The 14,673-nt window shown below is 42.2% G+C and overlaps 1 protein-coding gene across 3 annotated transcripts in view; it reads right to left on the minus strand.

The window, feature by feature from the left end:
• Positions 1–14,673, minus strand: part of map3k5 (mitogen-activated protein kinase kinase kinase 5) — a 185,057-nt gene that overhangs the window by 24,326 nt on the left and 146,058 nt on the right. For all 3 annotated transcript variants that reach the window (XM_041188304.1, XM_041188306.1, XM_041188305.1), the window contains 2 exons: positions 11,938–12,106; positions 2,273–2,458 (listed from right to left, as the gene is read on the minus strand). In XM_041188304.1, coding sequence (XP_041044238.1) covers positions 2,273–2,458; positions 11,938–12,106 — 355 coding nt within the window. The remainder of the gene's footprint in view (positions 1–2,272; positions 2,459–11,937; positions 12,107–14,673) is intronic.

Below are 14,673 nucleotides of genomic sequence, written 5' to 3' on the forward strand. Positions count from 1 at the left end.
CTTGGCTGCCATTTCTCAGATCCTTGCCCACTCCTCTCCTTCCCTACTGTCCCTATAAAAGGAGCTGATACTCAGATAATTCCTGTCACATGGTTGGGATCATATTCTAAATAAACCCAGGACTCCTTGTTGTGATTTGCTGCCCCTCTTTCCACTTTCTATGTATCCAAATATTGGGAAACAGTGACTGGTTGTGAGGCATCACTATAAAGCTTCAAAACGCACCAGCCACAACTGCGCAAGAATGAAGCATGGTGGGGTGAGGGAATGGGAGTTGGATCAGTATTTTCACAGAGAGATGGAAGGTGCTCAGCAGGCAAGGAAACAAGAGATTTTAACTTTGTCTGGCTGATAGTGGCTGTTTCCAGGAGATTAATCTTCCACACCGGAAGACTCCTGCATAATGTAACCCTGAACTTTTTGGGCTGGATTTTCTGATTAGTGGAATTCATGCTGGATTGGTAGCAACAATCCCAGTGAGCAATAACCCTGGATTCAGGCTCATTTAGATGTCATTGGTGGGCTCTCAGTGCTGATTTTGTACCACTGGAGGTGACCAGCCTCAGGGGGAGGCAGGTGGTTTAGCAGGAAAATTGGCTGCAGATCTTAAAAATAGAAAATGCTGGAAAAACTCAGCAGGTCTGGTAGCATCCGTGGAGAGAGAAACCGAGTTAACCTTAACTCTGTTTTAATTTCAGAGTTCCAGCAACTGCAGTATTTTGCTTTTATCTTGGCTGCAGTGTTTGTTGCATTTGTGGTGCAGAAGTGTATGTTTAGGTTGGTGGATGGGGTGCTAACCAAGTGGGCTGCTTTGTCCCAGATGGCATTGAACCTCTTGACATGAATGTGTTAGATGTTCACAGAATAACATTGATAGAAGTCACTTCTATTCATTCTTTGTTCCTTACTAGTTCAACCAAATTTCTACCTTACAGTGTGCAACCACTAGGTGGCTTTAAACTGTATTTATTTACTGTCAGATTCGCAAATTGACAGATATTCATTTTGGATGGTAACGGAGGACTCGAGAGATGGCCGGGAGCTGTACCATGGCGGATGGCCAATGCTGAGGAATCTTCTTCCCTACAATTATTTGCCTTACCTCGTGTAATAAAACATTCCTTGATCATGTGCACTGGGTAATGAGGTCCCTTAATTTTAACCTCATCTTCTGCCCCACTAGATGAACATTGCTGGACACCAGACATCCAGCAGTGTTGTTTCAGACACCCAACAATGCTGCGGTATTAGTGACAGGAAACCGGCGGATGACACATTACCATTATTAATAGCTAATTTGACCACATGTTAGAACAGCTCCCGGCCCATCTCTCTTGATGCACATTGGCAGCAGGGTATACTATACAGAATATGCACTGCAGCAACTCATCAAGACCCCTTCAATAGCACTTCCAAACCCACAACCTCTACCACCTAGGAGGACAAGGGCAACAGATGCCTGGGAACACCACCACCTGTAAGTTCCTCTCCAAGCCACACACCATCCTGACTTGGAACTATGGCCAGAATTTTTCCCTTGCCGGGTGCAGGAGGTCAGGAAGCCAACCAATTAAGGCCCGCCCTGCGTGTATCGTAAGCGGCAGCGCTGAGCGCTACCTATGCAGGCGGGTGTAGGAGGGAGAGCTGGGCCTTGCATGAGATGGGTCATGTTTTTTCACATCAAGGTCATGAACAGAAATAAAATCAAAATTCTGCAGACACTGGTGACCTGAAATAAAAATAAAGTGCTGGAAAAGCTCAATAGGTCTGGCAGCATCTGTGGAGAGAGAAACAGAGTTAATGTTGCAAATTTAATATGACTCTTCTTCAGAGTATTCCATTAACTCTGTTTCTCTCTCTGCAGATGCTGCCAGACCTGCTGAGTTGTATCAGCGCTTGATGTTTTTATTTAAGTCACGAATGTTATTGCTAGGAAGTGGAATACTTTTCATTAGGTGAAATTGAATTTCAATTGAGATGGACCATGGTGCAATGTAGAGTGTTATTCTACCTTGCACCAGCAATACGCCTCGGGCTCTGATCTCGAAAAGCAGCATCAGTTCCACACTGTGTGATTGGTCACTTTTTACATGAGCCATCCTGGAGCCTCTGACTAAGACTGTCACATATGAAGCAGTTTTGTAGACACATATTCACCAGTAACTAGGCTGAAACAACCCAAACTCACTTCTTACAGGACCCTCACAGCCAGCAGACACAGGGACCTCCTCAAGAAATGATTTCATATTAAAATAAATAAATGAGAACTTACAGCTTCTTGGAAACCAAAGAGCACCATCTGAATTTGGTTAATGGCATGATTATCAAAATCCAACTCCAGCTTCAGTCGAGAAAGGGTGGCTGAGATGATTTTGCGATCAGTTGATCTCACAAACTCTCGCAAACTAATAACAAGTGTGCTGATGTGCTCGGATTTGAGCTTTGGTTCTTCGGAACCCTGTGAATTAAGAAAACAGGTAGAATATATTTCTTAGTTTCCCAAAACTTAACAAGTATAGGGGCAGATTTTTCTGTCCCACTGGATCATCTGGGTCTAATGTATAAAGGAAAATTGTTGGGGAATATCATGTGCCAATTTTACATCAATTAATGAAATTCAGGTAGATTAAAAATGGCCACACACCCCTTCTTGGACAGTTTTCCTCTGTGCTTGGTGTCTGGACAATGCCAAATGACCCAGGGAAAAACCTGTTCGATGTATCCTGCACCCCAAGAATTAATACCATTTTGCCTTGCTAAACACGTTACATCTGGCTGGCTTCATGTCGATGCACCTGACAGCCATAGTTCGAAACTAAGTCAATCCTCTGTGGCAGGTCTGTACTATTCCAGAATATAATTAATTTTATTTTGCAACTACTGTACATGAAGGCACAGTACCACAACAGGCCAATGTACAAGATCTTCTCATGACCAGCATCTGAACTGCCTCTAAATTGTTGGTCTTAGAAAAAGATGTATAAACAGAAGCGTCAGAGTCCATTTGCCATGTAAGATTCAACAAAGCCTGATCAGTGCTGCATCTTCAACAGTTGTTCATCTGGACCGGTCTCATCTTTTGTCTTTTATGCTTCAGCCTGCGTATACACTTCTTCCGCCACTTAGCTCTCATGTCAACATGGATCTCAAAATCCCAGAACCAGAACCAACTTGTCTATCTCACTAATTGAATGGGAGGCTTAGAGCAGTCACAAGGGGTTTGGATTCATCAAGTAACACTGCAAATCAATGGTCCATTAAATATAATGGTCCTGATTGGAAAAGGAGCAAGAAACATACTAATGCTTTGCAAAAACAGAATTACCTGGAAAAACTCAGCAGGTCTGGCAGCAGAACTAGAAGGGTCATGAGGACTCGAAACGTCAACTCCTTTCTTCTCCGCCGATGCTGCCAGACCTGCTGAGTTTTTCCAGGTAATTCTGTTTTTGTTTTGGATTTCCAGCATCCGCAGTTTTTTGTTTTTATTACTAATGCTTTGCATTAGTAAGCTACACAGTTTTAGCTGGTTACATTTTTAATTAATATGCCTGCACACACTTGGAAACGTGTAAGCCTTGACTTTAAAAACCCATACCCAAGCTCCCTGGACGTGGGCAAATGGAATGTGTCCTTGTGGGGTGGTGGGGAAAAAGTATGCATTCCATATGAGGCCAACAGAACCTTTACCTCTTTGGATTTTCCAGTAGCTTAGTTTCAAGACTCTCAAACATGGTGCTGTGTCTCCATGACAGACATTTGACTAATGCCCAAACAAATTTATGCAGGGTTAATAAAATTTGAGTGTAAAAGAAAGACTTGCTTAAGTAGCACCTTTCATGACCAAATGATGACTCAAGGCACTTTACAGCCAATTAAGTACTTTTGAAGTTCAGCTATTGTTGCAATGTAGAAAATGCAGAAACTAATTTGTTCACAAACAGCATTTTAATGACCAGGTAATCTGAATTTGTGATGTTGGCTGAGGGATAAATACGAGCCAGGACACCAGGGATAACTCCCCTGGCTCTTCTTCAAAGTAGTGTCATGGGATCTTTTACATCCATCTGAAAGAGCAAATGGGGCCTCAGTTTAATATCTCATCTGAAATAAGGCTGCACCTCTGACAATACAGCACTCCCTAATTAGAGCACTGAAGTGTCAGCCTTGATTTTTGTGATCCAAGTCCTGAAATGGGACTTGAACCCACAACTTTATGACTCAGAGGTGACAGTGCTACCAACTGAGCCACAGCTTGGTTATTATCTTAAAGTCAATTAAATCCTCAGGCTAAAAAGAAAATTAAGCATGCTTGCAATATATTTTATGTAAGCATACTTGCAAATTTCCCGCCTGGGTCATGTGACCAAGTACGTGGCACCCTGTTGAGGAACTGGATGATGGAGGTTATGTGCAGTACCTGGGTTCTGCTAATTGATGCCACCCATTGCACAATGAGCACAGTTGGGTTCTTAGTGATGCCAGGGTTAATTAATCTGTTCTTGACCCCCCCCCCAATGCCATAGCTGGCATTTTGTGCGTAAAGTATAAGAGACATCTTGAAAAAAGGGAAATGAAGTACCTTAATAGCTATGTTATACCAAGAAAGAATCAGCCTAATAAATTTATTGAAATTCGTCGAGGAAGAATTCCTGACACCAGAAATGCTTCACATGCAGTATATCTTTTCAATGCAATTTGGGAATAGGCCTGTAGGTGGCAGATGTCCCTTAACTTAGCTCTACCCACATGCAGGTCACTAACATCAAGCACGTGTACGCCCACTCAGAGCATCAGAGTGCTGAGTGGGAAAGGGACCTAGCTGAGAGAGTACATGAATCTATTACAGTTCATGATCAGCAAGATATAGGAAAAACTAGGAGAGTATCATCATTATCGTTGTATAAGACCTTTGTTGGGCGTTCTATAGGGTACTTTGTCCAGGCTTGATTTGATCCTCACTTTGTGAGTGATAAAGAGGCCCCTAGCCCTATAGCTTGTCTAAGGGCTATTAGCTAACCACAACTGGCTTACTTAGGGAGCTGGTGCTTTTTAAACATAGAAAAATATAAACTGCAAAGACATTTGATGGAAGTGTTTAAAATAATGAAGGATTAGATTCTTCTCCCTGCAAATGGGCTATTTTGAATGAGATGGGTGAGGGAGGTTTGGAAAAAGGCTTGGAGTGTGGTGGTGAGGTGGTCAGTATCTATAAGTTACACAAGTATCGAACCAGATTAGATATCAGCAAGTTTTTTCCTTTTTGTGCAGAAAAAGGGTTTTCTGATAGGAACTAGATGAGTTCCTTACTGCGGCCAATATTGCAGCTTGGGCCATTAGGCTTTGTATCTCATGGTCACTGGTCTCTTGGAAATTGTTCCGATTACCTTTGTGAGTTAGAAACGAACTTCCTGGATCATTTCCCCCTCTGAATTGGCCCTGGATTTTTACTCAGTTGTTTTGTCTCCCTCATGCGATTGCGTGGTTATTAATGGGTAGAAAGCAATGGAAGCCCTAATTCTCAGCTGCATCAACTAGCCTTTACCTGTCTGCCATTTTGTTTTTAAACGTACTCTGATTTCAGCAATGTTTTTGAAATGGTACAATACAGCAATGAAACCACTAAGTAGGAAAGCACAGAAATAGGTGGCAAGCTTCTGAGATGCACTGAAATTTGATTATACTAAAGAAAGTAAAGGGTGGTTGTGAATGGAAATGGGTTGCCATGGTACTATGGTGATTAGTGCTATGAATATTCCTGTTTTTAGTATATATAGATGATGTGGAGGTTGGTGCAGAAAAAAGCTGTCTAAGTTTGCAGATAACAAAATTAGAGGTCATATAATAATCTGATTGCCATTGCCACTAATTCCAGATAAGGGGACGCAGACTCAAATTTAGAAGAGGAAAGATGATGAGAATTAACTTTCCACAGAATGTGGTGAACGTGTAGAGAGAAGGAAATAAAGTAAACCAAATCATGAATCTGTTCCCACAGTGCATGAGCTCAAATGCCTGTTTGCACAGGCATTTTTCTCTAGTAACTGAACAAAAATATGCCTTTTTCCAAATAAAGCTCTGATAATTTTGCCTTTTTACCACACATGACATGCTATAGCCTCAGTAATTAAAATATAGTATTAGTTTTCCAGGGCCAGAGAGGTACTTCAAAAGTAGTTATGAGTTAGTACAGTATTAAAAACCACAGTTACACTTTATTAACAAGGTATAATTTTTGGGGGGGATTTTTAACAGCAAAAAGAGCAGTTCTTGTTAGTTCAATAATTTCTAAAAGGTTGCCAACTGTGGGGCTTTTGATAGTGCACTTTGTGGAGGAACAGGTAATCAATGACACCAACTTCTGGGCCTCCGTGTTTAAATGGGCAGCAGTTTCTATCAATTTCAGTTGTAACGATGATGAATGCTGACAGTTTTGCGATCATTACAAACAAAATATGAGCCAAGGCCTTTCAATCTTTCACCACTTCAAACATCTATTCAAATCTCCCTTAAAAGTTTCATACAATTTGCTTTACCATTATGATAAAAAAATTCCATAGATTTTTTTAAACATAAATGAAAGGTATGTACTTTTTAATGAATATGATATTTCTGTTTCTAACATACATGTCCCAATCTTTATTTTGGTCTCTGTAAAATTTAGAAACAGCGAAGGATGATCAGTGTATTCTACTTCTGATTTGCTGGTGGTGGCTGTTTACTCTGCTTGATGACATCACTGCTGCTGGACGCCCAGAGATCCCCTTGACTTGGCCCTAGATTAAAATTAACATAATGAAAGGGGAAATCTGCACTTCAGAGACTGCTAGAATTTTGGTGAGCAGCTTTCTTTGAGATCAGCGAAGGTGACATTCAGCATGGTGATCAAAGAATGCATTGGCATAGTGGTACCAACAGAAGCCGTTGCCACTGTCCAGAATATATGCCCACAGATGAAGGGTCTGCATAACCTATGTGCAAAACTGGATACTGGTCCAGGTGCAAACATCCTTACACTTTGCACACTGAAATGCATGTACCCACAGAAGTGGCCAGTGACGATTCGACCAACTAATGCCAAAGTCACCATGTGGAATGACTCAAGAGATGCCAGCCCCCAAATCCATTACACTCAAGAGTTGCTGCAAAAGCTCACCATGGTCACCCAGGAATTTTATATTGTGGGCACCACAGGTCCAGTGATCCATCGCAGGCCTACCACTGTGCAAACGCCTGTCCTTAGTCAGCATTCATTGCATTGTCAAGACAATGACAAACACCAGAAACTACAGGGAGCACCATCAGAAATCCTGTGCTTATACTAGGAGAAGATCACCTAATTTTGCAACACAGATAATCAGCTCAAAGGCGGAGAGGCACAATTTGAACCAAATAGGCTTACCCATTCTGAATGTACACTCTTCATTGCCCTGTGGAACCAAAGAGGAATTGCTATATGGCAGATGAGTGCAGTGCGGAACACCCTCCCCAGTCATCACGCGTCAGTACTCCCAGAAGTACATGATGCCTTGATTGAAAAACAGGGAAAGATGAAAGAGTCCCATGACTGGCAAATGGGGATTGAATTACCCAACCTGAACATCAGACAGAAAGTTCGGGTACAATACCCAACTGAAGGCACATGGAGTCCAGCAGAAATCATCAGTATGTGCCCAGAACCAAGATCTTTTCAAGTACGACCACCTAAACGACATTGCAGTGCGACAAAACTAATGCCAAATCAGAAACACCGAGCAATTCTATTGCAACTAGAACACGGTCCTAGACACAACACAAACAAAGCTCCCCTGGCCAGCATTCTGAAAATGTACAACAACCTCCAGCGAAGATCACCATAACTAAAGCTGGACAGATGAGCAAACTTCCGATATGTTGCAGAGACTTCTAAAATTAGTTCTTTGTATTTAAAGTACAGTCAGGCACAATGGGTGAAATTTTACGGCAGCAGTATTTTGGGATCCTTGCTCTTCCTGATATATATTAATAATCTAGACAGTGGTGTGCAGGGCACGACTTCAAAATTTGTAGACGATACCAAGATTGGAAATGTTGTCAACTATGATGGGGATAGTCTTGAACTTCAAAAGGATGTAGACATGTTGGTGAATTGGGCAGACAAGTAGCAGATGAAGTTCAATGCAGAGAAGTATGAGGTTTTGGCAGGAAAGATATGGTGAGATAGTATAAAATAAAAGGGAGGAACTCTAAAGGTGGTGCAAGGACAGCGGGACCTCGATGTATATGTGCATAGGTCATTGAAGGTGGCAGGGCATGTTGAGAGAGCAGTTAATAAAGCATATAGTATCTTAAACTTTATTAATAGGGGCATAGAATAAAAGAGTAAGTAGGTCATGTTAAACTTGTATAAGACACTAGTTAGGCCTCATCTGAAGTGTTGTGTCCAGTTCTGGTTGCCATACTTGAGGAAGGATGTGACAGCATTGGAGAGACTACAGAGGCGATTCATAAGAATGATTCCCGGGATGAAGAACTGTAGCTATGAGGGTCAATTGGAGAGGTTGGGACTATTTTCTTCGGAGAAAAGAAGCCGGAGAGGAAATTTGATTGCGGTATTAAGATCCTGAGGGGTACGGACAGAATAAATAGTGACAAACTGTTCCCACTCAAGAGAACATCAAGAACTAGAGGGCACTGATTCAAAATAAGTAGCAAAAGGAGTAAATGTGACGTGAGGAAAAATCTTTTCAACCAGAGGGTGGTTGAAGTCTGGAACAAACTTCCTGAAAGGGTGCAGGAGGTAAGTTCGATCAAGGTATTCAAAAGGGAATTGGATTGCTCCCTGAAAAGAGAATGTGCGAGCTTACGGGGATAAGGCAAGGGAGTGGAACTAGATGGACTGCTCTTTCAGAGAGCCAGTGCAGACTCGATGGGTCGAATGGCCTCCTTCTGCACTGTAAAGGTACTGTGATACTGTGAGCACTGGTGCTTCACTGCTGACCACCAAAATCTGGGCCATTACTTCTTGTGACCTAGTCTTTCCTGATAAAGAACTTCTTGACTTTAGGCTTCAGGTTGAGTTTAATTCACAAATAGTCACTTCTGGTTCTGGTATATCTTTAGGCTTCTCCTTCATGCTTAGATGGGATCTCAATCATGGCTTCACACTGTCTAACTTAAAATAAATATCTCACAGCTGACAGTGATGACAATATGTGAGGAACTATTCAATGAGGGGAAGGAGCGGTACTTAAAAATAAATGGCCTCGAAAAAAAAACCTCAATTCCAGGTTTATTGGTCCGAGATTCATGGTGATAATGCTCACAAATGATGTAAAATGACTAATCAATAATTTGTTATATGAGGGCAAAGGTTCATTAGATTCAGTTCAGGGCATTCCAAATCAATGGAGAATTGAAAAATTGAAGCATGGGAACACATAGTAAATGAGGTCGACTGTATAACCCTTCCTAATGCCTCTCTTTGTAAGCACTCTGTTAACATTTATGTGCTGTGTTTGAATTATATGCACATGACAAGCATGTGGAATTGCAGGGATGTATTTATGTCCCGCATGTGATAATCTGGCAAGTTTCCCAGCTCATGTCAAAGATTCAGCTCTCAGCTATGTTACTTTGGGACAGGTCATTAGGAATGTCAGTTCTTAAAACAGCTAACTGTTTTTTGTGTCTTTGAGGAAAATAATGTCTCATAGCAATTAAATTTACCCAGTGCATTTACTGGAATTATTTTAAATATTTTCACTTTTTGGCACATTTCCTTAGCTCCTCAAACACTGCTCCTTCAGTTGGTCTCTTTCCAGGTCCTTACTGATATTGCTGGTACTGGGCCATAGGTACGTGGATTAGATTGACCTATCTTGGGGAAAACACCTCCCCTTGCAAGAGAGATCAAGGTGTCTGTCAAAATTCCATTTTCCACAATCAAAAAATATGTTGCAGTCATTGCTTTCAAGTTTTGCAATATCAAAGCCACTGCATGCAGTAAAGCTTGGTGCTCTGAGAAAAACAGGATCCTATATCAGCTGGCAGCAGTGATGAGCAAGAATTCAGGAATGGAGCAAGATAATTTTTTGATAGAGGAGGGAAATGTTTCTTTTGGAGGATAGCACACCAACTAGGGGCAGAAAGAAAATTGTGAGAAGGTAGAGGTGGAAAGAAGAGCAGCTGAGTAAACTGGGGGTGGGGGAAGGGGTTGGGGGCAAAGGGAAAATAAGCAATTTCAAAACAATAAAACAAATGAACAATCAGATTTAACAACAGAGAATAGCAATACAAATCCATATTAGCTGCAATGTCTCCAGAAGAAATGAGGGATAATTCCAATCATTTTTGTTGCAATTTGCTATGCATTTTCCAACAGCCCTGGCTGAGTTTAAAGAGGGGAAAAATAACGAGGTGAGTCACTCTGGTTGACTGGACTGGCAAGAGGTGGGATTGTGGGTTTGTGAGAGGAAAAACAGGAGAAGGCCTTTCAGCCCATCGAGCCTGCTGTACCATTCATTCAGATCCTGGCTGATTGAACACTTCAATGCCTTTTACCTACATTATCCCCAAAAACCTTTAAGCTATTGTTTATCAGAAATCTATCAATCTCTACCTTAAACACATTTAAAGACTAAGCTTCCATGACCCTTTGGGGTAGAGAATTCCATAGATTCGCAACGCTCTGAATAAAGAAATTTCTCCTCACCTTGGTCCTAGGTGGCTTCCTCCTTATTTTGAAATTGTGTCCTCTGGTTTTAGACTTCCCAACCAAGGGAAACATCTTACCAGTATCTACCCTGACGATTCCTTAAAGTATTTTGTAGGTTTCAACGAGATCACCTCTCATTCTTCGAAACTCTGGAGAATATAGGCCCAGTTTCCCCAACCCCTCTTCATAAGACAGTGCCGCCATCCCTGGAACAAGTCTGGTGAACCTTCATGGCACTCCCTCTATGGCAATAATATCCCTTCTGAGGAAGGGGACCAAAACTGCACATGGTACTTCAGGTGCAGTCTAAACAAGCTTCTATACAATACTCCTGTACTCAAATCCTCTTGCAACAAAGGCTAACATTCCCTTAGTCTTCCTAGTTGCCTGCTGCACCTGCATGTTAGTTTTCAATGACTTATGGACAAGGGCACCCAGGTCCCTTTATGTATCTGCACGTTCTAACCTCTTACCATTTAGGAAATATTCTGCACATCTACTCCTTCTACCAAAGTGGATAACCTCATATTTTTCCACATTATATTCCATCTGCCATGTTCTTGCCCACTCACTAAGTCTGTTCAAATCCTCCTTTAGCAGCTTTACATCTTCCTCACAAAACACATTCCCGCCTAGCTTTGTATCATCCGCAAACTTGGAAATATTACATTTGGTCCCCACATCCAAATCATTGATATATATTGTGAACAGCTGAAGCCCAATTACTGATCCTTGCTGTACACCACTAGTCACAGCCTACCAACATGAGAATAACCCGTTTATTCCTACTCTGTTTTCTGCCTGTTAGCCAATCCTTAATCCATGCCAGTATATTGCCTCCTATCCCATGTGCTTTTATTTTGCTTTCAACCTCCTCCGGGGGACTTTATCAAAAGCCTTCTGAAAATCCAAGTATACTACGTCCATCGACTCTCCTTTATCAATTTTGTCAGTAACATTTCATCAAACATGATTTCCCATTCACAAATCCATGCTGACCATGCCCAATCAGATCATGATTATCCAAGTATCCACTTATCACATCTTTTATAATAGATTCTAGCATTTTCCCTACTACTGATGTAAAACTAACAGGTCCATAGGGAGAGAATGATTGGGGCTAGAAGTGCGATAGGCTATCTGCCTATCTATTTGATTTGTGGCTGGGAATGTCTAAAAACTGGATAAGTTTGAATGATTTAAAACTTAATTATTTTACTTAAAGGTAGGAAATGAATGTTCACCTGCATCAGAGATTCAAGTAAGTTTCTCACAACCTTGTCCTGGTCCTCAGACAGTATCCGATGTAGAGTCGCCCTTCGCTCACTGTCTTTCTTTAGCATGAAGAACCCTGCATCCTTCTCCTCAGGTGATGGTGGTGCACTATGATCTTCAAAGTGATCATCAGGAATACTATAGGTCAAAGCAAAAGAAACATGAACAATATGGAGAAAAGAGAAGGGCACCCGAGGTTAAAGTGGAATCACCAATCTTTGAAAGCTTATGGTAGCGGTTCTAAGGTGAATTTTTTGCCTGGTCATTTAGTGCCAGTAGCAGAATTCTGGTGAATGCAGACCAGGAAACTTGTCCCATCATCCACCCCTGCCCCACCTCCACCCCACACTCAGTCCCTACTGAAAAGGTGATCCTTGTATAAGCCAGTTCAAGATATATATTTGATGCCAATCACTCCTGTTTGTTCATAAACATATATGTGGCATTAATGAAAGCCATCAGAAAACCCATTCTACTTTGATATCTGGGCATCATCTTTGACCATTCTAACGTGTTAAATGCAAGTTGATTGAAATTCAAATTAAAAGTAGCAGGAGGGAAACGTATTGGGCGGAATTTTATGGCCCCCATAGCAGCGGGGCTGGGACTGTAAAATGCAGCAAGCCATTTAAAAATCCACTGACTTATGCAGAACTGTAAGATGCCGCTGGCGTAAAATTCCACCCATTGAAAAGGTTTATTTTTATTTTTCAGGTAGTGTTTCCAGTTTGAATTAATATTCCTTTTATTTTCAGCAAATGTCCAATGCATTTTCCTGTGTCTTTGTAGGAAATGGAAATTCATTGAGGGCAATTAATCCATTGTTGCCAATCTGACTGGAGGGAAATTCATTCTGACACCCACAATGTTAACATTCATACAACCTGATGGTACTCTGCTGTATTGAACCGGAGTGCAGTTCCCTATGGCCAGTCATTGTTACCTTACTGCTGGAAGGTGCTTAGAAAGCAGCCCAATCACAGTATTTTATGCTTTCAGTGGTAAAAGATTATGAGAAGAATTTTCCCCCCATTGCACAGGAAAGAGCGCACTCATCTCCCTGAGGCTATAGTGTTGCCTCAGGGAGATTGGCATCAAATTTAAAAAAGGTGAAGGGGCAAAAAATTATAATTCCCTGACATGTCCTCTCATGTCCCAACTCATGTGACAGTGTAACATGCCCATCACTTAAAGCATTCATTTATTAAAATTTTAAAATCCTCATGAAACCTCATCCCGATTGTGGATGGGGTTTCATGCTTTTTCCGAAGCCCGCCAGAGCTCCTGGCCTGCCCGCTAACCTTAAGGTTGGACGGGCAGATCCATTAAGTATCTCAATTACTTTTTCAATAGCCTCAATTGGCCATTGACAAGTCGGCAGGCACACAGCTGATTTGGCTGCACCCCTGCTGACCTGAAAATTGAAATGACGCGGAGTGATGTCGGGAGTTCCGGGTGGGTAGTCCTGACCTGATCGGGTGTAAACTTGTGCAAGATGACATCGGGCGAGCTTCCCAACGTCATCGCGCGATATTTCACTTAGCGGGCGTGTGCAAATGTCGGAAGTGTGCCCACTGACAATTAAGAGGGCAATTATGCCCATTAATGGTGAATTGTCTCCGATTTTTCGTGGCCCATCCAACCTACAATTTGCAGACGGGCGAATCAGCCAGGAGTCCTTTACATTTTTTATCAAACCTCATCCAAGGGCGCGATGAAATCTCTTATGAAGTACAAAAAATATCTATGCTTTTTTGTCAGTTATACTTAGGTGCTTGATTGTAATGCATGGACATTTTGTAGCAGCTTTTTAAACCTTTATTTGATAATTTTCAGGTCTGTAGCTCCCTGAGGCAGCTGTCTGCCTTCAGGGAGCTTTCTCGTAGTTCTCGCCCATGCCCGCAGAAACGTGATCGCCAGCCCTCCTCCCGGTCCCGCCCCCACCCTGGTAGTGGGGTGCATTTCACACTGGCTGGGCCGTTAATTTGCCAGCCAGTGTGAAATCGCCGTTGGGGGCTCATTTCCTGACCACTTCCGGGCCCACTGATCGCGTGCGCCCGCCAAAGGAAGAATTTGGGCCCTGGAATCAGCCTATACTACAAGGGCTGCATTACCAGCTGCCAAGCTACTTTTTTGAGACATATGAAACAATCAAGTGACACACCGATCAGAAGAGGTCAACTTAATCTACTTCCGGATAGCAACAATTTCTCAAAGTACAATAGGGATGCCTGATGGGCATCAACAAGTTCTTACTCCTCCTCTGCTACTACCAGTTGCCGCTCTTCACTTGCGGACTTGCTGCTTCCTTAAGCTTACTAGCTTTGCTGATGCTTGCTGGCAAGAGGAATACAGTGAGTCATGAGGCATTGTCTTGTCCAGGCCACTGCCAATGCTGGCAGGCTGCTTTTCCAGGCATAGAAAGATAAAGTTATGAAGTTTACAATGTTGTCTCCAAGAAATACCTTCCAACAGAGCTCACAGAATAGAATGCTAACCATGTATGCTGTTTGCCTGGTTATTTAAATGCCATGTAGCAGTGAGTCAAAATGGGAACAACACAATTTTTCTCTTGGTCCTGCTTGGCCAGTGGAAATGCAGCGAGCTGGAGCTTCTTCCAGTCATCCGCTGTTTTATTTGTCTCCATCTTTGAGCTCAGCCCGCTTCCTGGCACGAGTTTTCCCCCTCAGGAATCTTCAGTAGCA

This window comes from Carcharodon carcharias, chromosome 5 (genome assembly GCF_017639515.1).
Source record: "Carcharodon carcharias isolate sCarCar2 chromosome 5, sCarCar2.pri, whole genome shotgun sequence".
Taxonomy (NCBI): Eukaryota; Metazoa; Chordata; class Chondrichthyes; order Lamniformes; family Lamnidae; genus Carcharodon; species Carcharodon carcharias.